At 59.7% G+C, this 25,282-nt stretch overlaps 12 protein-coding genes across 12 annotated transcripts; 4 read left to right on the top strand and 8 right to left on the bottom strand.

Moving 5' to 3' along the window:
• The first annotated feature begins 392 nt into the window (after positions 1-392).
• On the top strand, positions 393-6,387 carry TRAVEDRAFT_139767 (uncharacterized protein). Its single transcript, XM_008034850.1, has 15 exons — positions 393-621; positions 677-870; positions 928-1,001; positions 1,056-1,642; positions 1,696-1,802; positions 1,860-1,990; positions 2,043-2,194; positions 2,250-2,482; positions 2,584-2,838; positions 2,915-2,975; positions 3,057-3,245; positions 3,354-3,487; positions 3,632-3,766; positions 4,565-4,694; positions 4,759-6,387. The coding sequence occupies exons 1-15, from the start codon at positions 531-533 to the stop codon at positions 6,048-6,050; spliced, it is 3,765 nt and encodes a 1,254-aa protein (XP_008033041.1). The 5' UTR covers positions 393-530; the 3' UTR covers positions 6,051-6,387.
• Positions 6,388-6,472: 85 nt separating this feature from the next.
• Positions 6,473-8,964, bottom strand: TRAVEDRAFT_139765 (phosphatidylinositol N-acetylglucosaminyltransferase). The gene is made up of 6 exons (XM_008034849.1): positions 8,761-8,964; positions 8,478-8,705; positions 8,232-8,418; positions 8,029-8,176; positions 7,813-7,979; positions 6,473-7,754 (listed from the first exon to the last, which is right to left on the bottom strand). The coding sequence occupies exons 1-6, from the start codon at positions 8,867-8,869 to the stop codon at positions 7,688-7,690; spliced, it is 906 nt and encodes a 301-aa protein (XP_008033040.1). The 5' UTR covers positions 8,870-8,964; the 3' UTR covers positions 6,473-7,687.
• Positions 8,965-9,196: 232 nt separating this feature from the next.
• TRAVEDRAFT_139761 (uncharacterized protein) lies at positions 9,197-9,880 on the bottom strand. The gene is made up of 3 exons (XM_008034848.1): positions 9,721-9,880; positions 9,554-9,670; positions 9,197-9,493 (listed from the first exon to the last, which is right to left on the bottom strand). The coding sequence occupies exons 1-3, from the start codon at positions 9,871-9,873 to the stop codon at positions 9,485-9,487; spliced, it is 279 nt and encodes a 92-aa protein (XP_008033039.1). The 5' UTR covers positions 9,874-9,880; the 3' UTR covers positions 9,197-9,484.
• A 292-nt stretch (positions 9,881-10,172) lies between these two features.
• TRAVEDRAFT_25779 (uncharacterized protein) lies at positions 10,173-11,093 on the bottom strand (the record flags this gene model as incomplete). The annotated part of the gene is made up of 5 exons (XM_008033669.1): positions 10,173-10,395; positions 10,457-10,605; positions 10,666-10,857; positions 10,910-10,964; positions 11,026-11,093. Coding segments are annotated over 5 exons (590 nt in total), but the record flags the coding sequence as incomplete, so codon positions are not given.
• Positions 11,094-11,174: 81 nt separating this feature from the next.
• Positions 11,175-12,957, top strand: TRAVEDRAFT_25778 (actin-like protein). Its single transcript, XM_008033668.1, has 8 exons — positions 11,175-11,354; positions 11,419-11,483; positions 11,561-11,759; positions 11,819-11,943; positions 12,006-12,128; positions 12,182-12,546; positions 12,601-12,740; positions 12,791-12,957. The coding sequence occupies exons 1-8, from the start codon at positions 11,301-11,303 to the stop codon at positions 12,854-12,856; spliced, it is 1,137 nt and encodes a 378-aa protein (XP_008031859.1). The 5' UTR covers positions 11,175-11,300; the 3' UTR covers positions 12,857-12,957.
• Positions 12,958-13,013: 56 nt separating this feature from the next.
• Positions 13,014-13,831, bottom strand: TRAVEDRAFT_25777 (40S ribosomal protein S24). Its single transcript, XM_008033667.1, has 3 exons — positions 13,428-13,831; positions 13,303-13,374; positions 13,014-13,247 (listed from the first exon to the last, which is right to left on the bottom strand). The coding sequence occupies exons 1-3, from the start codon at positions 13,716-13,718 to the stop codon at positions 13,194-13,196; spliced, it is 417 nt and encodes a 138-aa protein (XP_008031858.1). The 5' UTR covers positions 13,719-13,831; the 3' UTR covers positions 13,014-13,193.
• A 492-nt stretch (positions 13,832-14,323) lies between these two features.
• Positions 14,324-15,019, top strand: TRAVEDRAFT_110103 (uncharacterized protein; the record flags this gene model as incomplete). Its single annotated transcript, XM_008034847.1, has 4 exons — positions 14,324-14,573; positions 14,630-14,680; positions 14,746-14,872; positions 14,923-15,019. Coding segments are annotated over 4 exons (525 nt in total), but the record flags the coding sequence as incomplete, so codon positions are not given.
• Positions 15,020-15,332: 313 nt separating this feature from the next.
• Positions 15,333-16,061, bottom strand: TRAVEDRAFT_111332 (uncharacterized protein; the record flags this gene model as incomplete). The annotated part of the gene is made up of 3 exons (XM_008034846.1): positions 15,333-15,502; positions 15,562-15,831; positions 15,887-16,061. The coding sequence occupies 3 exons, from the start codon at positions 16,059-16,061 to the stop codon at positions 15,333-15,335; spliced, it is 615 nt and encodes a 204-aa protein (XP_008033037.1).
• Positions 16,062-16,608: 547 nt separating this feature from the next.
• TRAVEDRAFT_62170 (uncharacterized protein) lies at positions 16,609-18,324 on the bottom strand. Its single transcript, XM_008034278.1, has 4 exons — positions 18,167-18,324; positions 17,742-18,110; positions 17,186-17,685; positions 16,609-17,131 (listed from the first exon to the last, which is right to left on the bottom strand). The coding sequence occupies exons 1-4, from the start codon at positions 18,277-18,279 to the stop codon at positions 17,070-17,072; spliced, it is 1,044 nt and encodes a 347-aa protein (XP_008032469.1). The 5' UTR covers positions 18,280-18,324; the 3' UTR covers positions 16,609-17,069.
• Positions 18,325-19,556: 1,232 nt separating this feature from the next.
• Positions 19,557-21,796, bottom strand: TRAVEDRAFT_16673 (ARM repeat-containing protein; the record flags this gene model as incomplete). The annotated part of the gene is made up of 7 exons (XM_008033557.1): positions 19,557-19,829; positions 19,894-20,537; positions 20,595-20,709; positions 20,763-20,999; positions 21,070-21,318; positions 21,407-21,703; positions 21,770-21,796. 7 exons carry the CDS (start codon positions 21,794-21,796, stop codon positions 19,557-19,559), a joined length of 1,842 nt encoding a protein of 613 aa, XP_008031748.1.
• Positions 21,797-22,153: 357 nt separating this feature from the next.
• TRAVEDRAFT_25774 (uncharacterized protein) lies at positions 22,154-23,642 on the bottom strand. Its single transcript, XM_008033666.1, has one exon. The coding sequence runs from the start codon at positions 23,088-23,090 to the stop codon at positions 22,632-22,634; it is 459 nt and encodes a 152-aa protein (XP_008031857.1). The 5' UTR covers positions 23,091-23,642; the 3' UTR covers positions 22,154-22,631.
• Positions 23,643-23,821: 179 nt separating this feature from the next.
• On the top strand, positions 23,822-25,259 carry TRAVEDRAFT_159203 (galactose mutarotase-like protein). The gene is made up of 4 exons (XM_008034845.1): positions 23,822-23,950; positions 24,010-24,292; positions 24,344-24,797; positions 24,863-25,259. The coding sequence occupies exons 1-4, from the start codon at positions 23,903-23,905 to the stop codon at positions 24,963-24,965; spliced, it is 888 nt and encodes a 295-aa protein (XP_008033036.1). The 5' UTR covers positions 23,822-23,902; the 3' UTR covers positions 24,966-25,259.
• Positions 25,260-25,282: the final 23 nt, after the last annotated feature.

Here is a 25,282-nt window from a genome sequence, read left to right as displayed (position 1 = left end):
CCCGAGTGTGTGACAGCTGCGTGACTGGACGCGGTTTGTACGCGTCGAGCTAGACGCTCAAAACGATCCCCTCTGACCGTCGCGGACTTGGCCTTTGTCTTGCACCGAGTGGCACCAGGACCGTCCTGAGCTGAATTGTATGATTCCTTGCTCCCTGCTTTTGATGCGCGTATACTCTTCCACCCACCACATCCAGTCTACCCACAGAATCACTTAGCGACGCTGCAGTGCACAAGACGTCTGATCGCGTCTCACTGCGCCCACAAACTCGCGCATACATAGGCTGTTTTCACACTCTAAAGACGTAGAAGCTATCCACACAAGCTTCCAAGGTGCGGTGGTCGAGATCTCCCCCAAACACGCATCGCTTAACCGCTACTTCGCACCAGATGGCTACGACAATCGCGCCTGTGGCCACCATCTCCTTGCCGAATCCCGGGCGCATATTGCGTACATCATGGTGCCCTGACAAAGATCTTGTGGCCGTTCTGTCTAGGTTTGCACACCAAGAGAAGCTTGGTCTTTGGAAGATGTCGGGTTCGAAGAAGTGGGAGGTCGACCTGCCCGGTAATGCCGACTACAAGGTGGACCATATTGTCGACATCGCCTGGAGTCCCGATGGTACGAGCCACTTTGCGTTTCATGGTATTCGTTCGTTCACCGTCTAGTTACACAGTACAAACCCTTGCAGTGGTCTCCAACCCGGGCATGATCACCATCCATTCAATACAAAACGGCACGGTGGAGCGCGCAATACCTATAGCTCTACCGGACCGTACTTTCCGAGTCACCGGTACGTGGTGGTTCCGCGAAGAAAAGAAATCTGGAGGCCAAGGCCTCCCAGAGGTCTTCAAGCGCGGCGACATCATAGTACGGCTTTCTCACGTCCAATTCCTACCGTTCGCCGTGCTTAAGCCCGTGAGATAGACAGGCTCCGCTCACTCCATTTTGCGAAACCTGCCCCTGTTGGATGCTATACAGGATGAGTCCAAGCCCCTTACGTACGTGCCCGTCCTCTATTCGGCTCCTCTGCGCGGCTAACGGCCGTCCTCCAGTTCAAACGAGCTCTTCGCCTTCCACGGCGCACGAAATCGGGCGACGCAGGCACCCAAGGTGCCCCCCGTCATCACAGCGTGGCCGAGCCTCCCCACAGACCTTGCCGCGGCCTCCATCGCGTCGAATAAGCCCGACGCTGCGCAGCCCTTTCCAGAAGCAGAGGACGAAGCAGACGAGACGAACGTGAACAGCATTCTCGCCGTCGCGGACAACCTAGGCAACGTGCATCTCTTCCTGGAGGGAAGCTACCCGCTCGGCTATGTACGCATCGGGCATGCTGCGTCTCCTCGTTCCCTCTACAAGCTGCGTGAATACCTGTTTGCGCATCCTGGGCCGGCGTCGGATCTGGACTCGCCTGCCGTTCCCCTGCGTCCTGTGGTTCTCAAGCTGTCCTATTTGACAGGTAGGCATTACAGGGACGTCGCCAGGGTGTCGTCATCGGCGCGGGAACTAGTGTGGTATGCCATGCGGGTGGTCAAGGATATGCGTAACACGTGGTTTGGCTCCGAGACGAACCCCGGTGCACGAGAACTGGGGAAAAAATGGGTGCAAGCACTGGAAGAAAGACAATGCAACGAATTCGGCCGTAAGTACCGTGCACTGTGACATTGGGGTCGGCGCCTCACAATGGCATGGTAGACGAGGATCCGTATCCGCTGCTGGACCTGACCTGTTTATTGACCACCGGCCGCACCTCCGAGGCGCTCCTGGACTATCTGGGCAGCGGTGAGCACATGAGCGAACGGGTAGGCTCGCGATTTACCTACCTCACAACGTCATTAGGGTACTCACGTGTGGAGTAGAGCATTCAAAGGTGGGAAGTGACAATGACGGAGGCTCTGGTCAAGCTGCGAGATCTAGCAGAGAAACGCGTCGCACCCGCCTGCCAGCGTTTGCGGCTGCTCCTGCAGGAGGTGCAAGGCTGGGCTGCTTTGTGGGTGCCTACAGCCGACTGTCGGTGCATATCCGTCTCACGTTTGTGACAGACCCCAATATGCCGTCTGTAGCTTCAACCCAAGTGAGATCGAACGCTGTCTAGACAACACGACACGCGGCATCGTCCTCTGTGCGTGGCTCGCCGCCGGGGCGCGCAAAGAGCTCATCCGCTTCAAGGAGTTCATGAAGTGGGTCCGGTACGGTACGTCCCCGCCGCTCCACGCCCCTTAGCCGCCGCTGACCCACTGGCGCACCAGAGATCGCCCGGGTGAACGCGGCCGAGAACCAGCAGCCGCGGCCGACGCACGACATCCTCGAGGTGAACGACTACCTCACGTCCGGGCTCGTCGTGAGCCCGCTCGACAAGTGGTTCATGGGCCCCGCGCCGCGGTTCGCGCCCGAGAGTCTAGCCGTGCAAACTACGACCGTCGGCGCCGCGCTCCGCAAAGCACGCGCCGCACTAAACCGCTGGGACCAGACCGTGCACGAAGTGAGTGCGCTCCCCCGCGATCTCCGTGTGTGGGGCAGAAAGGCTAACCGCATCATCACGTCTCCCCCTGCCGCGTGCTCGCGTGTCTTGCTCCGCGGAAGGATGTGAAACACCGGGAGCTCGCGCATGTCGAACGCAACGTCGACGCGCTGCTGCAGAACCTCGCGGCGGGCTGCCAGAAGATCTTCGACGAGGCGTCCAAGGCGACCGCACGCTCGGCCGTGCTCGTGGCCGGCTCTGTCGACGCCGTGCCAGCAACGGCGACGGCGGAAGCAGAGGCAGTGGCAGTGGCAGCAGCAGGGAAGGAAGAGGGCCCGCGATCAGCTAGCGCCGCACCCCTGATACGAGAGCGCACGGTGCTGGGCGGCAGCGAGGCAAGCGACTCGCACTTTTCAACGTGTCTCGTTCGCTGGCTGAGCGGATCTACGACAGGCGGACAATTTTATGCAGTACCTTGCAATCAGGCCTCCGCATGACGGCGGGCGGTCGTACCGTGAGCCCCCCTCGAGCCCCTGCCTGCGCGGGTGCACGTTCAGGAATGTGATCTGTCGCTGACCCGGGGTGCTGTTCACAGTGTGCGTGGCCCGCCTGCAGCAGGGCCTCGGCGTCGCGGACGGCGTGCCGACGGTAGAGGTTGCCGCGCTGGAGTGCTGTGCTCCGGCGGAGGGAAGCGAGGACGCGCCTGCGCCGTTCGCGGTCCTCGACGTCGACTTCTTCGACGAGGAGCTGCTCGTGGTCGTCTACCGGCCGCGGGATGGGGAAGGTGAGCCGCGCCTTGTTTTCTCTCGTGCTAGTGCCTGGGCGCCCGGCGTCGCGTCGCGTCGCGCACAGGCGGCGGAGGGCTCGCTCAATGCTCATCACGATCGTCGAGCAGCAGCCTGTGTCGCGACGGTCGGCTATGCGAATTTAATCTACCACCCGATCCCGGCCCCCCACGCGTACGTAACCGGCACGACTCGAGAATGGCTGATGGGCGCGGTGCGCGCGGCGCTCGCGAGCGGAGAGGTATGGGTGCATTGTCCTCTGTGGCCGTTCCGGCGGCGGCGTTATGCTGATCATGCTTGCCCCCTTTTGCCTGCGTGCTTCTCGGGAACTTTTTTCTCGCCCACGCCGTCCGGATTGAACGCACGGTTTTCCGTGTGCGCGCAGCTTCCGTCGGCTGGGGCGAGCCCGATCATCCAGAGCCGGGCGCTGAAGGGGTGCAGGGAGGGGGGCGTGACACTGGCGGTGAACGGGCGTGCTGGGCGGCGCGTGTCGTGCGTTCTGGACGGGACGGGTCTGGCGGTGGAGGTGCTGGATATGGCGGGGGAAGAGGAAGAGCTGGAGCTGGAGGAAGAAGCGGGAGAAGAGGGTGCGGAAGGATCAGGCTGATAGGACGCTGCGGTGGGGCGTGCGCGCTGGGCGCTGGGGCTCGGGCGACGGGGCGCGCGGGGCGTGCATGCAGTGGCGGCGTGGCTCGCGCGATCAGCAGGAGGCGGGGGGTTGTGGGCGATCGCAGTGGGCAGCGAGGGACGGCGGGGCGGAGGCGGGGGGCTAGTGTGCCGCGCGCCCGGGAGGAGGATCTACACGTGCGCCGGGGATACGGGCGAGGGGGGGCGGAGGCGCCGGGAGGTCACACGGGAGTAGTTGTGGGCTGGGGACCCGGCGCGGCGGAGTCGAGCTGCCTTGTGTGGCGGTCGGGGGATCGGACCTGAGAGGACGAAATGCGGATTAGGCTTGTTGTGCGACTGATTCGAACAGGGAAAATACAGAGTGTGACTGGTTGGCACTGGGGGCGAACGGGCGAATACTGGAGGGAGGCCGGGGGTGGGCCGTGTGCGCCGTGGACGAGCAGAGCGCGTTAAGTGGCGGAGAGGCGGTCGGGTCGCCTTGGCCTTGGGCTTTCCCCATCCCATCCCCTTCCTCTTCCCGAACGCTCGCCTCGCTCGCGGCCGTCCAGGTGCGCCTCGCGCTCCGCCCTTGTCCTTTCGGCCTCCTCCCATTTATTATCTCTCCGTCCCTTCTTCCTCCCGCTGCCCCTCACCCTCCTCCCTCTCCTCCCCTCTCTCCCCGCGCACTATGCCGCCCTCCCCAGACCCCAAGACCGGCTCAGACGGCGACGGCTCCTCCTCCCGCGTCTCCGACGCCGCCCTCAGAAAGAAAAAGAACGCAGACGCACAGGCCGCCTTCCGCGCGCGCCGCGCCAACTATATCGCCACTCTCGAGGAGACAGGTCCGCCTTCTCTCCTGCGCTCTCTCCCCCCGCCCGTATTGATCGCTCCCGCGCACCCCCACAGTCACCAACCTAGAGTCCGTCGTCCTCCAGCTCCAGGACTCATGCCGCGCCCTCGACACCCAGCTCCAGGAGTCCCGCCAGGAGGCGAGCCGCTACAGGACCGAGCTCGACCACAAGGAGAGCATGATCAGGATGTACGAGCAGCAGCAGAAGAAGGTCGATCGCGAGCCCCAAGACGACTACCCCATCTCCTCCTACCCACCCGTCCGCACCCCGCCCGTTATGGCCTCCTCCATGTCCGCCGGCCCTGCGAGCCACTACGGCGATGACGGCATGCGCTACTCCTCTGGCAGCACCTCTGCCCCCTCGATGAACGGCTCTTCCTATCACAACCCAAACGGCCAGGACTACCCCCAACGCTCGCCCGCGATGAGCTACGTGAGCGTCCCCGGCACCGGCAGCTCAGAACCGCGCTCGATGGATCCCCACAGCAGAATGCCCCGATACGACCCGTACGCGCCCTACCCGATCGACACCTCTGGCCGTGACGGTAATTGGGTGAGCCACCCCGGCACAGCCGTCAGCGACCCCGGCTCGATGGACAACGGCAGCGCGACCCACTCACCTACCTTCGTCGAGTCACCCACGCTCACCGCATCCGACCTTTCCTATTCCTCGCGCTACAACATCGTTGACGATCAAAAGGTTCCACTCACGCCCTCATACATGTTTGCGCCTAGCCGCTCCCTCTCGCCTGCTGCGTCCACGCCCTCTTCCACATCATCTACCTCGCTCGCGCCCGCCTCCTACCCATTCACGTTTCCCGAGGGCACCGCTCTCCAGGAACGCCCCGAGTTCTACCGCCGCCAGCCCGAGCTCACCCTCCACGGCGGGACCGCCGACATCTCCTCCATCGTGCGCATGAGCGGCCGCACCGCGCCCCCCTCCTCCTCATCCGCGTCCGCCTCGGGGCTCTCGCCATCCGCAGACCGCCCCTCGCTCGTGCAGGCGCCGTCGCCGTACTCGCGCGCAGACAACGGCTCGCACGAGCGCGAGAGCGACGGCGAGTCGTCCTCGTACACGTACTCGTCGCGCGCGCGCACGCGCCCCGCGAGCGTGTCGCGCGGGTCGCGCTCGCCTTCGCCCGGGCCGGCGCCGATATGCGGCACGCTCGCGGTGATCAAGGCGCAGGCGTTCGGCGCGCTCCGCCGCACGCGCGGGCGGAGCAAGAAGACGACGGAGGGCGCGGCGAAGGCCGCCGTCGAGGCGCTCGCCGCGCGCGGCATCGGCGTCGTCGGGAACCCCGCGAAGCGGCCGCGCCTGCACGACAGCGACGGGGATCTGCGGATTTGAATGCGTGCCCCGTCCCGTCTGTCCGTCCGTCCATCCGTCTGCCTGCTGTCTGCTTGTCCTGTCTCGCCCGCCGTCCGTACTGACCGACCGATTGATTGACCGATTGAACGACCGACTATGGCATGCAATGCAACATGTAGAGGCTTCCCACATTCATATGTACCAACAGCGCTCTCCCTCTCTATCTCTCATTACCGATCCGCCATCCTCGCCGTCTTCTCGCGCTCCGTCTCCTGCTGGCTCTGGGACTCTGTAGACGACTCGACTCGACCCGATCTTCCTCTCTATCCTGCCCGTCCCCCCACCTCTACCTCCATCTCCGCCTCAGCTACCTACCCACCTCCTCCACTCTCCTCTGCGCGCTCGTCCATGCACACTGCACCGTCACTTATTCGCTCTCACATGTTCTCGGGATACTTCGTATGTAGGATAGTATTGGCTGTAATATAGTGTCTGTCGCTTTACTGTAAATATATACCACTGCTGTTTCTCCTCCCCTCCCCTTCTCTTCCCCCTCTTCCCCTCGACCCACTCCTGCTATTCCAGCAGCAGCCCATATAACCATTCCCGGCGGCGCCCCCCGCAGTGCGGGACGGACTCCCTGGGGCACGCGCCGAAGATAGGCAGAAGTTACCCCAGCAGGCCCGCTTCCCACCGAGCAACAATAATACACCATTAGGCGTCCGCCGCCGAACGGACCGTGGCAGGGAAGGCCGCGCGCAGAACGCAGAACGCGCTGCAAGGTTCAGCTGCGGCTCGGCTGCGACTGGGCGCGGCCACACGAAAGGCTCCCTCGGTGCGGGCGGTGGCACTGGCCCTGGCATCCGCCGGTGCAGAACGCGAACGCGAGGCACCCCCCAGATCGCATCCCGCAGCGAACCCCAGGACAGCCATTGCCTGCGACTGCGAGCACTGACGGGCATCGCCGCGCGCGATGACGCCTCCTGCGGGGGGCACGCCACCTGCCATACGCGGCGGCCCAGCCCCCGCGAGCGCAGATGGATCACTATCTCGCGAAGCGCACTGCGAAATGGGTGTGGGAACGCGAAGGAGGGGGCAGGAGCGAAACGAGGGGACGGAGGGTCCGCGTCCCCACGGGCGACGGCGCGACCGCCACGATGATCCCCGTGTGCCCGCGCGATAGAGTCCGCTGGGGGTGGGGGTGCGCGGTCACGGTGCGGTTCGAGAGTCCGCGCGCGCGTCCGCGAGCGTCCCGGGGCCTGGGCACTGGGCAGAGGGAGCGTTTGATATGGCGCGCGTGGGAGCGGGTGGCTGGGCGGGTGCGTTCCAGAAGCGGACGGGCGTGCGTGCTGCGCCAGTGTGCGGGCCACAGGACCAGGGGGAGAACATATGCGGCCCCCACCCCCACTGCTCGATCGCGGGGGAAGGGTGGGCCACTTGTGTTCGAGGGCTAGCCGACGGTTTGAGTTTGGTCTTCGCCGCCCCCGGGGGGAATAACAATGCGCCTTCGGAGTGTGTCGCGGGGTCGCCACCTAGGCCAGCCGAGGATGGTCTGACGTCGGCCGTTGAATCGACAGCCGTGACATGATGCGTCATACCGCCACTCTACCAGCACGACGGGGGCGGGGTACATAGCGGTAACCGCTGCAATTGGACGATCGGCGGCGGTCGCGACTTCAGCGAGACACAGATAAACGCCGATAGACTTTAGGCACTGCGGGATCCCAGGTGCCCCGGATCTCGCTGCAATGCAAGTCAGTCTTCTAGGACATGCTCGTCATGAACGGCGTAGATCACGTACTTCTTGTACCGCTGGGCCCATACCAACATGCCCGGAGCGATGAAAGTAACGAATACGAAGCAGAAGGCGTAGAGGTACGCTGCGGTGACCGATAGCGGGTAGGTGAGGAGCAGAGAAAGCCCGGAAAGGGCGGCAGTGAGGATGATCTGTAGCGGACGTGCGGTGTCCTGACCTCGCGTGAGACCACGCAAGGGAGGATGTAAATAGAAGACCCACCTGGATGCGACGCCGGAGCATTGGAAAGAGCGCAAACGTCTGCACCGAGAAGAGAATCAGACCGAAGACGGCGATGTCGTCTGATAATCTCGAAGCGAGCACGACGGAGGAGGATATCGCGGCGTTCATGGAGAGCACGGAGGTCAACCTGAACGAGCCTACTGAATACCCGGCCGCCTGTGATATCCCAGCGGTGAACGTACCTCTCACGGCGGTGGCTCTGTGGCCTCAAGGCTGTATAGTCCGCCAATAAGGCGTTCAGCACGAATAGACTAGCCGACAGCGCCCAGATGGAGTCTGAGGATGTCGCGGCAGTGAGCGTCTTCAGTACCGGTGACAAAGACAAAAGCGCCAGGAAGACAAGGATGGAAGCCTTCAGCGTCTTCGCCCCTGCATAGACGGCGGGATGTCAGCTATGATCGGTGCATGTGAATGAGTACAGTACGAACGATTGGTATGCCGCGACACGTTGTCCGCTCTAGCACAATCCAGCATCTCCCATGTCATGTAACCTGCAAGGAAGACGCCCACAGATATCCATACGAGGGCACGCGGGTCGAGTAGCCTCTCCTGGAGTCTCATGAAGACCGCGAGGAACACGAAGACGCTCGCGAGGTGCTGGCTTATTGGACATGAGAGGATGACGAGGTGCCAATACGTGTACGGTCTGAAGTTCGCTATACGAGACGTTAAGCACGGAGGAAATGAGATAAGATCACACGACCGACTCACGGTTCCTGCTCAAAGAGGAGAGGAAGGAGCGGGGAACATAGTTGTCAGGGTATGGCTTCTCCTTCCAGAGCACGCGCTCCCATTGTGCCTCCCACTCCTCCGTTGACATTCATGAGACGTCGCTGCAGGGTCCAGACAGCCGGCCAGCGGTCGTGCTGGGCGTGCGCGAACGAGAGATCGCGAGCGAGGGTCGGCTGTACGTGCGAGTGGTCGCGAACAAGTCTCGAAATGCTTATGGGCGCCTGTGTGCTACGATGACATGGCAAGAGACGCCCATCACACCAGAGTCCACAACTGCACCCATCTAATCTCCAGCCAACATTAAAATTCTTTATTCTCAGAAGCACCTTCATGGGGGTGTCCTAGCTGCGTGTCACGGTTGCATGCTGCATTGGGATATTTGTTTTTGACACAAAGTGCACCCAAGGTACCAAGAGAAGATATGATTACACGCATGCACGCTCCCTCGTGCAGGGGTTGCCGGAGAAGCCCCGGCCTCTACGCGGCCTTGCAGGGTCAGACACCAGGACAGGGCAGCGATGTGGTAGCCGTAGATACCGGAGCAGGAACTATCCTCGAAATGGTATACAAGTCACGGAAGCTCTGCAGGTGCGACAACGTGGGGGGCCAAGAGACGCGATAACCCCTCCTATCTCGCGCTCCTGCGAGTGGGTATAGCCTCGTGTGCGCGCAGTTAGCCCTTCGTGGGCTCGGACGGCGACGCTCAATCCCACTTTGAATGACGGCGCCGTAAGAACGGGGGGCTGTGATGGAACCCCGGCCATGCACTCACCACGAGTTGTTCCTGCTGTCTCGGCTCCGGCACACGAGGTGCGCCCTTCTGAGCTTCCAATTGCGCGGCGAGTCGTCCAGCGTTCGGGTTGGCTGAGTGCGTACCGCGAGCCTGAGACTGAGGGAATAGATCAGTACATATCCGGTCTGCGCGTAACGGGCACTGACCGCTTTCATACGCCGTTCCGCTGCCTCCGCAGCGGCCGCTCGAGGGTCCGGCCTCGTACCGTCCGGCTGCCCCGTAGGGCCCGAGGAGCTAGCTGATCCTAGGACTTGATGTCCGCCAGACACGGTTCCCGACTTTGAGCAGAGGGAGCCCATGGACGATGACGGTTCGTGTCAAGGGCTATAAAGCCAAGGCTGACTGCTGCCGCCTCCTTTATTACTGCGCGGCGGCAGCCAAGATTTTTGCATGATCATCACCCTATGCAATGCATATCTAACAGGTTGACCTTCCAGCTGTGCTTTACTGAGCACACCCAGCACACTAGTGTATACTTATCACTCATTGCAATGAGGCGGGTCATGATGTCAGCTCAAGAGCAGACATATATACGTGCTTTTGGGTATTAGCACACTCCGGCGGAACAATCGCATGCAGTGCCGTTTTTCGGCCCCCATGATTAGAGCATCTAGCTGCTAAAGTAGCGCGAAATATGATACAGCTGTACCTATAGCGTCCAGTCCGACCCTGAACATAGTCCTCCACGCTGCGCATCACGCGTTCGGCGGTGAGTCGGATACGCTGATATAGTCTCCCCGATGGTCCCTGGCGGCAGCATTGCGCGAGTGGCCCGCATCGCTGAGCCGGATATCCTCCGGCTGCCGTTGGGGAACAAATGCCTAAGAACCATACGGGACGTGAAACGTGCACAACGCGGGGCACGGGCGGGGAAACGCGTACCTCCCACCACCGCCTGCTGTTCGCCCACGGCAGGGTCGTGTCGAAGCCGGCCTTGAGCATCCTGCCCTTGATGCCGGCGCCGAGAAGGAGGCCGAAGACCGTTAGGAGGAAGAGAGTGACGACGAGCTGGTCCCGGGGAGAGTCACGCTCTGCGAGCAAGCCTAGTTCAGCACGGGAGCGGACATGCGGCCAGGGTCGCAGCGACGCACGGAAACAACGAGCCTCGATGTCCCCCTCTTTGCCGGTGGCAGTATCGGGGTTGGCGTCCCCGATGGAGGCACCCGCGCACCTAGGTAGGTTCTGCTGTTGACACCAGAGCTTCGTGCATGACAGGCACGGCTTGCTCGGGTCGTCAGGGATGTCCATCCGGAGGATGGTGTAGTTTGATCCAAAGCATATGCCTGCGGTCTCTCAGTCCCTCGTCCACACCTGGCAGTCGTGCAAGAGACGTACATTTGCAGAAGTTGGTTGCCTCCCACTTATTCCCCAGTACGGCCAAGACCGACGGCTACTTACACGAGTTCGATGAGTAAGAACGCTTGCTTGCTACAACCTACAGCACTGCTCACGGCATTAAGAAGTAGGAGGAAGAGGCAGCACAGCAGCGAAGTTGTGCGAGGGGCCGTCCGAGACATGGTGGATGAGATCACGGTCCTGAGGAAAGCTGCGCGCGGACGCGTCGCAAACGCGCGTCTCTCGACTTCCCCTCACACCTGGACCTCGCTTGGCTGGCCGCCCGCCTTCCCGCTCCGAACACGGCCTACCCTACTGCTTCGTTACCTTAATCTAACCTACGGCGGACTAGGCACGCGAGACACCAAGAGAATCGCGTCAGCAATTCAGGATGGCGACCGAGTTCGAGGATGTCCTCACAAACCAGCCTGTCGTGATCGACAATGTTCGTGGACCTCCGCTCATGTGTCTGTCTCTGCTTTGAGCTCAAGTACTGTGTCTGGATACAGGGCTCTGGGACAATCAAGGCTGGATTCGCAGGTCAAGACCACCCGAAATGCTTCTTTCCGTCTTTGTGCGTCTTCACGGTTAGCGGTGTATTGAGACGCGTATGTCTCCGTGCTAATTGACACACCTCCACCCGGTGTGTAGTGTGGGCCGGCCAAAGCATGTGCGCGTCATGGCTGGTGCGCTAGAAGGGGACGTCTTCATCGGACGTAAGGCGCAAGAGGCCCGAGGGTTACTCAAGATCAAATACCCAATGGAACACGGGATCGTGACGGACTGGGACGACATGGAACGAATATGGAGTTGGGTGTATGCAGAAGAGTTGGGCACGCTCAGCGAAGAGGTACGTCGCCCGTGTGTCGCAGAACTGTACGTGCGTCAGTGCTGAAACTATCGATACAGCATCCCGTACTGCTAACGGAAGCACCGCTAAATCCTCGCCACAATCGCGACGTTGCGGCCCAAATATTCTTCGACACATTCAATGTTCCCGCTCTGTATATATCCGTCCAAGCTGTATTGTCACTGTGAGTCTGACGCGTCGCCTCGTACATCTGCAAGCTTCCAGATGCTCACTCTTAACGCGTAGATATTCTTCTGGCCGAACAACAGGTATTGTTCTAGACTCGGGCGATGGTGTCACGCATGCGGTACCCGTCTTTGAGGGTTTCTCGATGCCTCATGCAATTCGCAGAGTAGACGTTGCGGGGAGGTAAGATGAAAAGTACTTGAAACGCGTATCACATTATTCACCGGATGTTCCAGGGACGTGACGGACCACCTACAACTGCTCCTCAGGAAATCGGGACACCACTTGCACACGACTGCTGAGCGGGAAGTCGTGCGAACAATCAAGGAGAAGTGCTGCTACGTCGCGCTGAACCCTGCCAAAGAGGAGAAGGACTCGATGGGGCGCAGCGAGGAGTTCCGCCTACCGGACGGCAACACTGTGCAGCTTGGCCCGGAGCGGTTCCGCGCACCAGAGATTCTCTTCAACCCCGAGTTGATCGGGCAGGAATACGCTGGCGTACATCAGGTCGTCGTCGACTCCATCAACAGAGTCGACCTCGACTTGCGCAAGAGCCTGTTCTCCAACATCGTTCTCAGCGGTGGTAGCACACTGTGCAAAGGTCTGTTCCTTGAGTGTGCCGTACCCGTGCCTTCGGTTTCTTACTGTATCACAGGGTTCGGTGATCGCCTGCTGAACGAGGTCAAGAAGCTCGCGTTGAAGGACGTAAAGATCAAGATTTACGCTCCCCCAGAGCGCAAGTACTCTACATGGATCGGTGGATCTATTTTGGCCGGTCTCAATACGTTCAAGAAGGTATGTCGCTGCACTTTTCCCCGACTACGCGTCGCTCACTGGGTTCTCAGATGTGGGTGTCTGCGGAAGAGTACCAAGAGGACCCCGACATCATTCACAAGAAGCTGGGGTTCTGAACGGGTATTTTCGTTGCTTTGGCTCTCCTTGCTGGTTCCTCTGTAGACCATATCCTGTCTTAGCTATGATACCCGAACATGTAGTGTGCACTCCTAATACGACCCTGCGCCGGCTGCGCGTTCTCAAAAACCTCATGGGCTCGGGTTGCGAAAATTCGGTGGTTCGCCGCCAGGCAAAAGGGTGTTATATCCGCATGCGCATAATGTTCATGGACATTGGAGGAGGAGATGAAAGCGGGCATACGCGATAGGATACAGCTGCGAGCAACTTTTGCGTGGTGCGAACATGCAATGCAAAAATGATAGGGCCCAGGGAATAGTACAACACGCCCAACCACTACTTGCCCTTCTTGGGGGGCTCGGCTGCCTTGACCTTTTTGGTGCCACGGAGCTAGAGAGTGGGAGGTGAGGATAGAGCAAACGAGGATAGAGCAAATATGCCACACCTTCTTCGCACGGTTCTTGCGCTCCTTGCGAAGCTTGCGGTTCGTCTTCGGTGGTGCGGTGGTGAGGCCAGACTAAAGAAAACGGTCAGGGCTTTTCGACAGACTTGGATACTAGGTAAACATACCCGAATCAACCGGTGCTTGGGCTCGAACTTCCTCTGCGACGGCTCGTCGTCGTAGATCAGGCCGAAGCCAGTGCTCCGTCCACCACCGAACGCGGTCTTGAGCCCGAAGGTGACCACGCGAAGCTTGTCGGTCTTGTAGATGGCCGCGAGGCGCTCCGAGAGCTCCGACTTGGAGACGTTCGGGCGGTTGGGGTGGAGGACATCGACGATGAATTGGCGGCGCGCCAGGAGGCGGTTCGTGATGAACTTGCGCGTGCGGATGGTCACCGGTGCTGAGGTGTCGGCCTGCATAGACGGGGAAGAGGGGGGAGGGGGAAGAACACCGTCAGCATTCGGTCGTCCGAGGGCATTCCACCGCCAGGCTACATCCGCCTGCCAAATCATCCATCCAGCCTCATCCAGCCGTTCTTTCGCCACAAAACCTCTCCCAACGCTCCTCCGGACGTCCAGCAGCACGATAGGACAGCACTCACCATTGTTAGTATACCCGCTTTTTGGTCCTTTACCTTGGTGTCGTGGGCCCGTCGAAGATTGCCAGTGCTCCGGTGTTGCTGACCAAACACAGCAATACACCCGATCGCCCATGTGGGAACAGCGCCAAATAGACCCAAAGCGAGAGCCGGCTCCGGCGCTTACCTCCTAAGTACCGGACCGTCTCCAACCTCGCAGTACTCTGTACTGCGCGCACTTGCTCCAGCCTAAGGTCTAGGATCCTCCCCGTAATCCCCGCTGTCTATCGCTTTGTATTTATTATCTGGACCATACTCGCCGTCTTCCCACTATCATGGCTACCAATAACACCTCGCATTTCGCCTCGTTTGCCGCCTATGTGAGCATTCTGGCCCTCTGTTAGGCCGAAGGCTTGGTCGCTGAACAACTCCGGCAAACCCATCTAGACCCCTCCACCAGATGACCCTGCCTACGCTGCGTCAGGCTCCAAGAACACGTCGCGAGCATGGTTTCCGGCGCAGCAACCCACGTCCTACCAATCGGGCGGTATACCCACCTTCAACACATCGCAGGCGGGCGGGCTTGGCGCAGTGGAAGATGCGGAGGCGGAGAACCCAAACAACATGTGGGAGACGCGCTACGGCTTCAGAGTTGACCTACTGGCAGCGTTTGCCTACCTGCTAGGCCCCATATCCGGTTCGTACCTGCACAACGCCGTCGAGAGACTGCTCTTACGCCATATCGTGTTGCAGCGCTCGTGCTGCTTATTACCGAGACCCACAATGATTTCGTACGCTTTCACGGTATGTGCTCCTTGCCTTTCGCGGTGGCTACTGGGGCGAAACGGACGCTGAGGACTTGACTATAGCGTACCAGTCAGCCCTACTCACCACACCCCTCGCCATCTTGCGCATTTTGGCATCTCTTCTCCTATTCCCCTCGTTCCTCCGTATTGTGCTTACACTATTGCTCATTATCCCTTCTCTGTACATGGCGTAAGTTTTTCTCAGTTTGTTCTGTAGCCCTGCGCTAATCACGCCGACAGTTGGCAAGCATACATCGACGCAGCACGGAACGGTCTGGTACATTTCCAGATACCATTTATTGGACCCTTGGCAGAACGATGGGTAGTCGAAGAGTAATCTCAGCTGCGCAATCTATCTCAGATCGCCGTCTCTTTCATGTGTATCCATCTACGCATAATCTTCTTCAACATTCGCGGAAGCAACTCAAGCATGAATTTGTCTAACTGGTGTTAAACGCCCTGTACGTCACTACAATGACGGTATGGCTGGCAGACGCCGACGTGCACGGTCACGACATAGCTGATAAACGGTGTGGAAACACGACGACGATTTTATACAAAACGGGCCAGCCATTCAAGTATCGTACATGAGTACAGCGTCGTAAAGATCAACGTCCTTATGCACAGTCATCCAACCTTTCCCCCCCCCTCTACACCAACAGGCAAAGCGATCCTAGTTGAATACCGAGGCCACATGCCGCCGCCGTTACTTGTCCAATCAGTGCGACGAGCAGGGGTTGCACTGCGTTGAGGATCGCATCCGTGAGGTTCTCGACGGCGTTCAAGACATCATCCAGAATGCACTTGATCTGGTATACGACTGCCACAGCGTTTTAGTAAGACATTACGAGCATATGAGATCGAGCGTGAACTGCTCACCGGGTCCCAACAGCGGCCCGAGCACCGGAATCTGATACACGAGCTCGTCGATGTAGCTGAGGGTGTTCTTCGACAAGTTGACCAGATCCTTAAGCAGTGTCTCTAGTTCGTTGGAGCGGTCGTAGTTCTCCAGGCCTTTGTCGGCGCCAAGCTGAGCCAGAACGTTTTGAAATCCGAGCAGGCCGTCCTGGTAGGAAGTAACCTCAGAGACGGTCTCGGTACGGAAGTCCGCATCGTCTCGGTGGGTAGATGCCTGTGACGCGAGCCGCTCTGTACCTCATAATCAGCAAAGACGTTCGGGGTTCAATTCAAAGAAGAAGCTCACGGAGGTTTGCGGAGTGGCCCTGCATCGTGTCGAACCAGTTGTTCAAGATGTTGACGTTGTTGAGGATGTTCGTGTTGACGTCGTTCTCGCGGGGAACTACGGGGGACGTGGTGTGAGGCACAACCGCAACGTCCTCCCGCCCAGCGAGCGCAGAGTTTTCAGAGTGGTGCACCATCGTAGCGTTCGTCCGAGCCGGGGGTTGGGCAGCGTAGTCCGCGAGGTGAGGCATCAGAGGCATCGGGAGCGGAGCAGCCAGTGCGACAGACGGAGCGAAAGGTTGGCCGACCAGCGACACCAAGGCTGCAGCCTGAAGACCCAAGAAGACGGCACGAGAGAAGGCAGGCATGGCTGGAGTACGAGCGAGTGCGGGGGACGAGACTAGATTAGGCGACAGGAGCGGCTAGCGCTATGAGACTAGGATGCTGTAGGATAGAGAGAAGGTAAGCTAGAGAGGAGATGTACGCGAACGTGGAGGGCAAGACGCACTGGGGTTCGCTTTCAACCTCTCCTCCTACTTATACCCCCAAACGGGACAGAACTCTATTCCGAGAAGCGCGTGTGATTGGTCCCCGCGGCGGACGCGTTCGGCCCACGTGCCGGGAATACGAACACGGCGCGCGGAGTTGTTTGGTTTGCTATTCGGGTGCGGCCTCGGACCTCCCATGATGTGCTCCGGGTACGGCCAAGGACCGAGCAAGGACGACAGCCAGCAGTGCATAATAAGGCGCGCATCGCCTAAAGATCTCCATTCGCATAGAGCTATGTTTGGCAACACGTCCTACAAGGTCCAACAACTCCCCTCCACAATATCGAAGCCTGAATCGCGAAGATAAATAAGTATGCGTGGATGCGCGGGTGCGTGCGGGACACCCAGACTGGTATGTGGGCGGTAGCGTAGTGGTGTAAGAGCTGTCCCGACGCCGAGGATGATACCGAAGCAAGTGCAAGTTCGTCGCAGATAGTGTATGCGACAGTCCAAGTGTCCGAACAACATGATTGACTCAAATGTACTGTTAAATATACGAGCTCAGTATCATTGCAACCCCTCGTAAGCAGTAGAGAATGTGATGTAGAAAGAGTGGCGGTTCTTCAGGCGGTCGAACCAAAATTGTCGTGGTGTGGTGCGCGATGCGGTCGGGAGCTCCGCATTGCGGCGAAACTCCTGGGAGGCGATCACAAGCGTTTAGAGCTTGATGCACATCGAGCCGTTGTTGGAGCGCTTGTAGCCAGCCGCGCAAGTGAGAACTACACGGCGATTAGCATGGGAAGAAGGAAGCGTGGAAGATTGACGTTACGTACCAACACACTTGCCGCTGTTGCAACCAACGTTCCAAGCGCCGTCGATGGTCGTGCAGTCCTGGCCGGCACCGGTGGACGCGCAGCCACCGCACGACTGAATGTCGTTGCGGGTGTCGGCGCACTCGTAGTCACCGCTCAAGCCGGTGAGGCCCATGATAGGGCAAGCCTCCAGCGAGTCGGGGCAAAGAGACACCGTGCGCGACTTGTGGCTGCGCTTCCAGCCGCTGCCGCCGTAGCCACCGCCGTAGCCACCAGAGCCGGGCTTGCTCGACGGCTTGGGGGTGGACGACGTGGTCGTGCTGTGCGGGTTGCAGCACTTCGAGCCGTCGTTCCAGCCCCAGCCGCTGCTGCACTGGGGAGGGGGCTGGTCGGGGTGGTGGGGCACACAGCAGTTCTTGCCAGAGTTCCACTCCCAGTTGGACGGGCACGAGGAGCCGCTCGGGGGCGAGGGCGGGTTAGGCGTACCACCGTGGGGCAGGCAGCAGGACTTCGGGCTCCAGCTGTTGGCAGTTAATCAGCGCAGCCCCGCAGCGGGCGTTCGAAAATGTGTACGTACTACCAGTGGTTCGCCTGGCAGTCGGTGGAAGACGACGTGGTGGGAGCGGGAGTGGTGTGCGTCGAAGTAGTCGCGTGGTAAGTAGTGGGCGCCGGGGTAGTGTGGATCGAGGTGGTGTGGGCCGTCGTCGAGGGCGTAGGCGGGTGGTAAGCGGAGGTCGTAGCCTGGGGCTTGCAGTGGTAGCCAGTCGAGTCCCAAGTCCATCCAGTCGTGCAAGAGGGGGGCGAGGAGCTGGTAGGCGGGTGGTCGGGCACACAGCAGCTCTTGCCAGTGTGCCAGTACCACGCGGAGGGGCACGAAGTGCCACTCGGGGGCTTGGGGGGGCTAGACACACCGCCGTGGGGCAGGCAGCAGGACTTCGCCGAGTAGCTAGGGTAGCTCGGTTAGAGACCGGGCGCTTGGAGAGGGTGGTTGGTGGGACTCACTAGAACTCGGAGCTGCTGCAGCTCGAAGACGAGCTGGAGCTACCAGAACCGTACGTGGCGAGCGCGAACGGGAGCGCGGCGGCGACAACTACAAGACGTGCAAAGAGCGTCATTTTCAAAGACCGTGGGGACCCAGGAGCGGGGAGGGGGAGGACGGGATATGAGAGAGAGAAGGAAACGGAACGTCTGGAGAGCACAACAAGGGCCGGATGCGTGCTTATATACGTACCGGCCGATCAAGGCCAATTTGCAGAACCCAGGGGACTGGCAGGAGGAGGTCACACACGCTACGGAACTGATATCATCCGCTCATTCGCCGGCCATCAGTATCCGTCAAGAACATCCATGTTGGGGACCATGGCTGCATTGGACAGCTCTACAGCCTCCCCGCATGTTTGCCATGTTTTCGAGGACGCCCCAGGCTCTTAATAGCCCCGCCGCGCTGTCCCCTGCTGCGGACGTCGAGGACGTCGAGGACAAGGACGGGGAAGTCGAGGGAGGAACGTCCTCGATCTGGCATGGTGCTTGTGCCTGGCGGTTTCGGCAACGGGGTCGCGGGGCGGGGTATTCCAAAGAAGCTGCCTGTGACGCTTCGGAGCGTATGGGGATCCAAGCTGATGCATAGGCGCGAGTCGGCTCGAAAGATCTCGTCAGAACGGCCAGCAAGAGGTTCCTCGACGGCGCACGCCGCCGTTATCATCTGTAGATTAACCATCTGCAGCGGACAGTGACCGCAGCGTGCAAGTGGAGGACCACACAGCATCGAACGTGTGCGGGAGTCAGCAAGATTGGAATGACAGAACGCGATGAGGGCGGGACACAGGCCGACGCGGTTGCGAGGGACGCTGGCGCTCGTTGCCTCTTCCAGGCCAAGTCCGACACAGACTCCGTGCATGCGGCATATCTGCGGCCCCCGATTCGATCCACCCGTCTCTCATGGACAAAGGCAATCACTCGGGACCGCCGCCGTCGGCGCGCGGGACGACCCAGGCCACCCAATTTATGCCTGCCGCCTCCTCGCCGATGCCACACACGTCGTTGTCCCCCACACCCGATCGTCAGTGTACATACCGTCGTCGTCGATCGCTCGACGACCGGCTTCTACGCTCTCGTACGACGGCGATGTCGGGCCTTCTCTCCATTGGCCGCCTTATCCGAGCGTTTCGTAGAATACAGTTCGTTCATTCGGGTCTTGTAAGCGCTTCATACGGGACACTATGGGAACAACGAAGTAACAAAAGGCCGCTCGGGGAAGGGAAAACGTCGAAAGACGGGCATACGCCGCCAGGTATGCGTCCTTCCCGTACTCACGCATCGCATTCAAGCTATGTTCCGCCGACGTCAGCCACATCCGACCAATATCGGCGGGTTCGATGGTGCATCACTGACCTCAAGCTTCCAAAGCCTGGGCTTTCTGGGCCGCCCGTGTGGCAAAGAACCGGACATCGGCGTCCTGGTCGTTCTTCAGCGCCTCCAGGACGGGCACGATCTTCTGCTGCACGAGCTGTGCGCCCTCGGGTGTGTCGCCGATGGAAACGGCGGTAGTCTCCAGGGCTTTGGCGACATTGAACCGGATGTTGGGGATCGGGTCACCCGCAAGCTGAAGCAACATCTCGAGGATATCGCCACGAACAATCTCAAGCGTGAGAGACGGCGCGATCGTCTATACATATCAATCAGCACAAACTGTCAATCGAAGATGAGACATGTGAGAGAGGGGCACTGACCATGATGGCCTGCACAGTAGTCATACGATAAAGATAGTTAGGATGTTGTCCCATCCCCACCACCTTCGGAACAATCTGCTCCTTTGCCCACTCGACGCCAAAGACCTCGGTCAACTTCTTCAAATTGATCGCTGCGGCCTCGCGGATGCTGTAGACGTTGTCGCCCAACCAGGACATGCACAAGTTGCCGAGCGACTCGTCGAAGAACGCCTTGCCGAGCTGGTTGGCGAGGAGGGGGATATATTCGATGATGGCCTGGCGAACGCGCCATGACTTGTCCTCCGCGAGCTCGACGATCGCGGGAAGCAGGCTCTCGGACAGGAGCTCGATACCAATCACTGTAGCGCCATCCTGTGCGTCACCAACACCGTCCTCTGGATCGTGGCTAGGAGACGCACCAGAGTTGACCATCTCAAGCTTACTGATGATGTTCAGCCGGACCTCCGGGAATTCATCCTTGAGAAGATGCAGGAACAAGGGGAGGAGGTGCTCGATGGTGGCGTCTTTGCCGAGCAGCGGTGCAAGGCCACTGATCTGGCTGGCGAGCGCAGCACGGACGTGCTGTGAAACATCCTGGCAGAGGTCCCTCACGCAAGGAACGATGCGAGCGAGGACGACCTCCTTCTCGAGTAGTTTTGAGAAGCCTACCGCCGCAGTGACGTAGTGAGAACAACCCAATTAAGGGCAGCGTATATCCATACCTGGGATCTGACCAGCAGCCGCAGTCCTCACTTCGGCCTCGTTGTCCTTCAGCAATTGGACGAAGTGGCCGATAAGCTCTTCCCGCACAAGTTCCTGGCCGACGACCTCGGCGAGCTTCCATGCAAACATAAGCCGTGTATGATGCAAGCGAGCCGAAAAGGACGCACCTCATTGAAGTGGCTCGCAGCCATGTAGCGCACCCGCCAGCTCTTGTCCGTCATCGTCTGCCTGATCTGCTTCAAGAGCTGCGTCTTCACCTCCGGCGGCGAGAGCTGCTGCGCGAGTGCGATCAAGTCCTCCACCGTCAACAGACGGACGGAGTCCTGGTCGTCTGCTTGGAGCTTCCTGTACATGGCGAGTCCGTCGGTCAGGACATGTTGCTTGGAAAGCTTCTTGATGAGCGGCTGTATGCGGGACGGGGAATCGACGCGCATCAGAGCCGTGCAATGCACAGAAGCGGACGGGAACACGCACCGCGAGCGATTTCGCGGCCGCTCGGCGGACCATGGGCGTGTCGTCCGCGGCGAGCGCGGCGAATGCGCGGCGGAGGTCATCTTGCACGGTGGGGGCGACTTTGTCGTATACGGGCGCGTAGAGTGCGCACGACGACGTGCGGGACGTGAACCACTCGCCGTGGGAGAGCCTCTGCACGAGGGGGATGTAGAATTGCTCGACTTGTGCCTGGTTCAAGACACTGGATATTTTGGTGATCGACTCCGCGGCCTAGGAGTGCGGATGTAAGCTCAAGATACAAAGGCGCAAGTGTGCACAAGTATGCGCCGCTACACGTCGGGAGGTCAAAGTTACACACCTTGTCGCGGACCAGCGTTTCCTCCACCGCAGACAGGTTCTCCAAAGGACCCAACAAGACGTGCGCGAACTCCGGTCCGCCAATGTATTCCTCGAAATTGCGGCCGAGCTCTTCCGCGAGCGCCAGCAGGACCTCGTCCTCATCGTCCACCGAGTCTTGCAGGAAGGGTATCAGCTCATCGCGTGCGCGTTCGGGGCCCAGTGCGAGCGCAATCGTCGATATCCGATGGATGGCGTTCAAGCGCAGCTGGACGTCCTCTGACCGAAGCTCATCCATAAGAATGGCAATCGGGGCAATCTATGCGTGTCATGGTATTGAGTATGGCAGGTCCTCGCATACATCATGCTAGAGAGCGAGACGGACATCATCTAGCGAGGATCCTGGGTCCATGATGGGGTGGTGCTCCAGCGACGACGAGGTTGGCTAGACGGATGAAAGTGTTGGAGAGGTGCAGTATTCGCACGGATCAAGCAGAGGGTACGTTGGAAGACGGAAGCTGGAGGGCAGACTGCAGATTGGATGAATGGAACAAGCTGGGACGAAATCGAGGCGTTGATGACCTTGTTTGGAGTCGAGCACGCGCGCCTTCACTGCGATAGCGCCCCCCACGGGCGCCCATTCCATTCGCACTACCAACCTCCTTCCCTTCTTTCGCGGTTTAGCACAGATCGCGTCGTCGTTTTTAAGGACACGCGGATTGGACAACATTCGCAGCGCATTGACATCATATCAAACATGTATTTTATGGCTACATCTGTCTACAAACTACAAATACCCACTACAACAAACGAAACCGAGCGGACGACCGCGCAAATCTGCATCCGAAGACGCAGCTAACGGGTCGCCGCTATCCCTCGCGAAGAAGGAAGGGGAGTCCAAAAATTATGCGGTCTAACTAAGTCGACCCAGCAGGGCCGACCCAGCTGCCGGCATGAAGCCGACGCCGCTGGATACCGCACTCAGGCGGATCCGCAGCGCGAAGGTTGAACAGGGCATCCCGCTGGGCGTGCAGCCCGACGCACGGACATGCGCACATGTCTCGAACCTCTCGCGCCACCAGATGACATCCAAGAAGAGGACAGCGTCCACTCTTCCGACGCACCACCAACACGAGAGTTGGGAATCTCGGGTACGCGACCCAGGCGAAGCAGCGCTTCTCACAGAACAGCGAAAGCGCGGAGCTTTCACGCATGTTCCGGGGCCCCCAGCAGAGGTACTTTCAAGCTCATTCGAGCGTTCCGTATACGCTCTTCAAGCGTTCCGAACCTGCTCCGGCGAGCGTCCGGTGGCTGCTCCGTCGAGCGCCGTACACGATCCGTGCTGTGCTCCATTCGAGCGTCGTATGCTCCATCTGAGCGTTTGCTCCAATCGAGCGTCCGTATGCTCCGTCGAGCGAAGTCTCATCGAGACCAGGTCCGGCGACCTGCGTGGTACTTCGTACCGTCCAAGGACCTGCTGGGTGTTGAGCCTCGTGCAACCTAGCGGGGATGCGGGGACCTCGAAAGACCGTGAGACCCTCGAGCGTCCTATAGCGAAGCGGCCCAGTAAGATGTCCTTGGATTGTCTGGCGTTCTAAGCCTTCTGTCCCGGGGCGCACCACAAAGGGCGCGCAAGCTGCCGATCGACGCAGAACGTCTTCGTACAGCTCACCCGAGACCGGCGAAGTCGGCATCGTCGTCGTCATTCTGACGGTATCGACGGTAGTTACACCGTGTTCTGCCACAAGGGCGACGCTAGGGCGAAGGGCAATCCCAACCACACACAAGCAAGCACAGATGTTCGAGTTCTATGCGAATGACGCCTCGTTCGGTCCAAGAGAGTCAGCGACCCCGGGTCGGCGGAGAAGTCAACGCGTGCAGATAGAATTCTGGTTGCCTATTTCTTTTGACGTACGTCTCGCGACTTCAGCATAACTGAAGTCGGGAGCGCCGATAATGACTCGATGAGCCACCTCGTACGCTCGGCTCGAGACTGCCAAATACACTAGGGCTTGGCGGATCGTAGCGGAGGTCTCGGTGTGTAACGACGAGGTTCCTGTCCAGGATCATAAAGATCGCAGCGTCAAGACGCTAGGCCCGTTGACGGTGGTGAGTCGCCAGTGCCTTCACAGGGAGTACCTGAAAGGCCGAGCCGCCGGCTTTGCAGTCGGGATGATCGCCCCCCAAGCTAGCCAAGGTCCCCGGTCGACAGAGGCCCTGCACCGGCGCACCGAGAACGTCGAAGGAGACCACGGAGCGGGAGAGGGGTGCGATGATGGGAGAGAAAAGAGAAATGCGAAAGCTGCGCGAAAGTAGCCATGCCGCGACTTCAGGGCAGGCTGCCGGGCACCGGCCCGTGTCCCTCCATAGCGGTCACGATGACGTCCTGGCTGTGGGAGAGGATGCCGGTCGCTGAGCACAGAGCAGCGGTAAGCAGCGTATATATTGTAGCTAGCAACGTGCTTGTCCTCGACTGCATTTGCCCACTCCTACTCGAGACCATAGCACACCGACACCAATGCCTCTCTTACAAAAAGACGATCGCGTAGTCCTCCAACACCCGAAGGTATGGTCGACCTGCACATCTCATCGATAAAGCACTGAAGCCAATGACTGGTCTAACAGGGTGCCTCCGCAGAGATCTTGTATTACGGCGCGACCGTGATCTCTTGGAAGGCAGGAAGTCCGACCAACCCTCAGCCCACCGAACGCCTGTTCGTGTCCGGCAAAGCAGCACTCGATGGCAGCAAGCCGGTTCGAGGAGGTATCCCCGTAGTCTTCCCTGCCTTCGGCGCACCCACCCATCCAGACCATGCCAAGCTGTCGCAGCATGGCTTCGCCCGTAACAACGTCTGGGCGTTTGGGGCTAATGTCATGGATAATGAGGCAGGAGTATCTGTGAAACTCAGTAAGTCATCGGCAGCGACAAAGAGGACGGTACTTACACCACGATATTCAGCTCTTGCACCCAACGACGCCATCAAGGCGCAATTCGACCATCCCTTCGAGTTGGAATACGTCGTGACTCTCGCAGAGCATCAACTTACCACCGGCCTACACGTCAAGCACACCGGTCTCTCGACGACAGCCCCCTTCGAGTTCCAGGCTCTCTTCCACAACTATATCCGCGCACCCGCGAACGATGTCCGCATCTCTCCTCTGTCTGGCATTTCTTACTATGACAAGACCGAGGCCACCGAGGAGGCTCGTGCAGCTCCCAAGTTGGAGGCCCGCGCAGGTGTCGATGTGAACAAGTTTACCGACTCCGTATACGAAGATGCAGGTGGAAGATACGACGTTGTCTGGCCTAGCGGTGCAATCGAGGTCAGGGCGACGAACCTCAAGGACGTGGTGGTGTGGAACCCGCAGCAGGAAGCTGGCTCGAAGATTGGAGACATGGAGGCAGGTGGATGGTGCGTTCTTGAACGTCTGTACAAAATCACAGTCAGCTCACCCCGCATTATTCTCGGAAACACAGGGAGAAGTATGTCTGCGTCGAGCCTGGATATGTCCGCGGGTTTGTCAAGATTGAACCGGGCCAGACATGGTCGGGTCAGCAGGTCCTGTCTGTCAAGGTCTGAGCAAATCGCGTATGCAGAGAAACCAAGAGTCACGAAGCTGTATGTCGATGTATCTGTAGCTGCAAAGGATGGATCCCCACAAGTTGTGAACCTCGATGTGCAACGGCAAGCTGGTCGAAGGATCCGTGGAGTTTGGCGCCGATGATACAGGTATAATGGCACGTGCGCACGACGCGTCGGTTGTCGACGCGTCGCGCGTCTGCGACGGCCGAGCTTTGCTTCCACCATCGTTGTCTCACTCCTTTGCTGTACATATTTCAGCTTCTCTCTTCTTGTATCCATCCCACACCTCTCCAGCTTAGAACGTATGCCATGTG

Source organism: Trametes versicolor (genome assembly GCF_000271585.1).
Source record: "Trametes versicolor FP-101664 SS1 unplaced genomic scaffold TRAVEscaffold_1, whole genome shotgun sequence".
In the NCBI taxonomy this organism is placed as follows: domain Eukaryota; kingdom Fungi; phylum Basidiomycota; class Agaricomycetes; order Polyporales; family Polyporaceae; genus Trametes; species Trametes versicolor.
The sequence above is the reverse complement of the archived record's forward strand: the minus strand, read 5'-3'. Positions and strand labels throughout refer to the sequence as shown.

What these genes read in the sequence shown, in the direction of transcription:
- TRAVEDRAFT_159203 (XM_008034845.1), top strand. Translation starts at nt 23,903, where the DNA reads ATGCCTCTCTTACAAAAAGACGATCGCGTAGTCCTCCAACACCCGAAG. An exon ending in AGGAGTATCTGTGAAACTCA is followed by an intron (nt 24,293 to 24,343) that starts GTAAGTCATCGG and finishes CACGATATTCAG; the next exon opens with CTCTTGCACCCAACGACGCC. An exon ending in GACATGGAGGCAGGTGGATG is followed by an intron (nt 24,798 to 24,862) that starts GTGCGTTCTTGA and finishes TCGGAAACACAG; the next exon opens with GGAGAAGTATGTCTGCGTCG.
- TRAVEDRAFT_139767 (XM_008034850.1), top strand. Translation starts at nt 531, where the DNA reads ATGTCGGGTTCGAAGAAGTGGGAGGTCGACCTGCCCGGTAATGCCGAC. An exon ending in GTGAGCACATGAGCGAACGG is followed by an intron (nt 1,803 to 1,859) that starts GTAGGCTCGCGA and finishes CGTGTGGAGTAG; the next exon opens with AGCATTCAAAGGTGGGAAGT. An exon ending in TGGACGGGACGGGTCTGGCG is followed by an intron (nt 3,767 to 4,564) that starts GTGGAGGTGCTG and finishes CCAGACCCCAAG; the next exon opens with ACCGGCTCAGACGGCGACGG.
- TRAVEDRAFT_25774 (XM_008033666.1), bottom strand. Translation starts at nt 23,090, where the DNA reads ATGACGACGACGATGCCGACTTCGCCGGTCTCGGGTGAGCTGTACGAA.
- TRAVEDRAFT_62170 (XM_008034278.1), bottom strand. Translation starts at nt 18,279, where the DNA reads ATGACGCTCTTTGCACGTCTTGTAGTTGTCGCCGCCGCGCTCCCGTTC. An exon ending in TGCAGCAGCTCCGAGTTCTA is followed by an intron (nt 18,111 to 18,166) that starts GTGAGTCCCACC and finishes GAGCTACCCTAG; the next exon opens with CTACTCGGCGAAGTCCTGCT. An exon ending in CAACAGCGGCAAGTGTGTTG is followed by an intron (nt 17,132 to 17,185) that starts GTACGTAACGTC and finishes ATCGCCGTGTAG; the next exon opens with TTCTCACTTGCGCGGCTGGC.
- TRAVEDRAFT_25778 (XM_008033668.1), top strand. Translation starts at nt 11,301, where the DNA reads ATGGCGACCGAGTTCGAGGATGTCCTCACAAACCAGCCTGTCGTGATC. An exon ending in AAATGCTTCTTTCCGTCTTT is followed by an intron (nt 11,484 to 11,560) that starts GTGCGTCTTCAC and finishes CCCGGTGTGTAG; the next exon opens with TGTGGGCCGGCCAAAGCATG. An exon ending in GTCTCAATACGTTCAAGAAG is followed by an intron (nt 12,741 to 12,790) that starts GTATGTCGCTGC and finishes CTGGGTTCTCAG; the next exon opens with ATGTGGGTGTCTGCGGAAGA.
- TRAVEDRAFT_139761 (XM_008034848.1), bottom strand. Translation starts at nt 9,873, where the DNA reads ATGGGCTCCCTCTGCTCAAAGTCGGGAACCGTGTCTGGCGGACATCAA. An exon ending in CGGAACGGCGTATGAAAGCG is followed by an intron (nt 9,671 to 9,720) that starts GTCAGTGCCCGT and finishes CTATTCCCTCAG; the next exon opens with TCTCAGGCTCGCGGTACGCA.
- TRAVEDRAFT_25777 (XM_008033667.1), bottom strand. Translation starts at nt 13,718, where the DNA reads ATGCAGGCCGACACCTCAGCACCGGTGACCATCCGCACGCGCAAGTTC. An exon ending in CCAAGCACCGGTTGATTCGG is followed by an intron (nt 13,375 to 13,427) that starts GTATGTTTACCT and finishes CGTTTTCTTTAG; the next exon opens with TCTGGCCTCACCACCGCACC. An exon ending in GCAAGAACCGTGCGAAGAAG is followed by an intron (nt 13,248 to 13,302) that starts GTGTGGCATATT and finishes CCCACTCTCTAG; the next exon opens with CTCCGTGGCACCAAAAAGGT.
- TRAVEDRAFT_139765 (XM_008034849.1), bottom strand. Translation starts at nt 8,869, where the DNA reads ATGTCAACGGAGGAGTGGGAGGCACAATGGGAGCGCGTGCTCTGGAAG. An exon ending in CTCCTCTTTGAGCAGGAACC is followed by an intron (nt 8,706 to 8,760) that starts GTGAGTCGGTCG and finishes CGTCTCGTATAG; the next exon opens with CGAACTTCAGACCGTACACG. An exon ending in TGGGCCCAGCGGTACAAGAA is followed by an intron (nt 7,755 to 7,812) that starts GTACGTGATCTA and finishes CTTGCATTGCAG; the next exon opens with CGAGATCCGGGGCACCTGGG.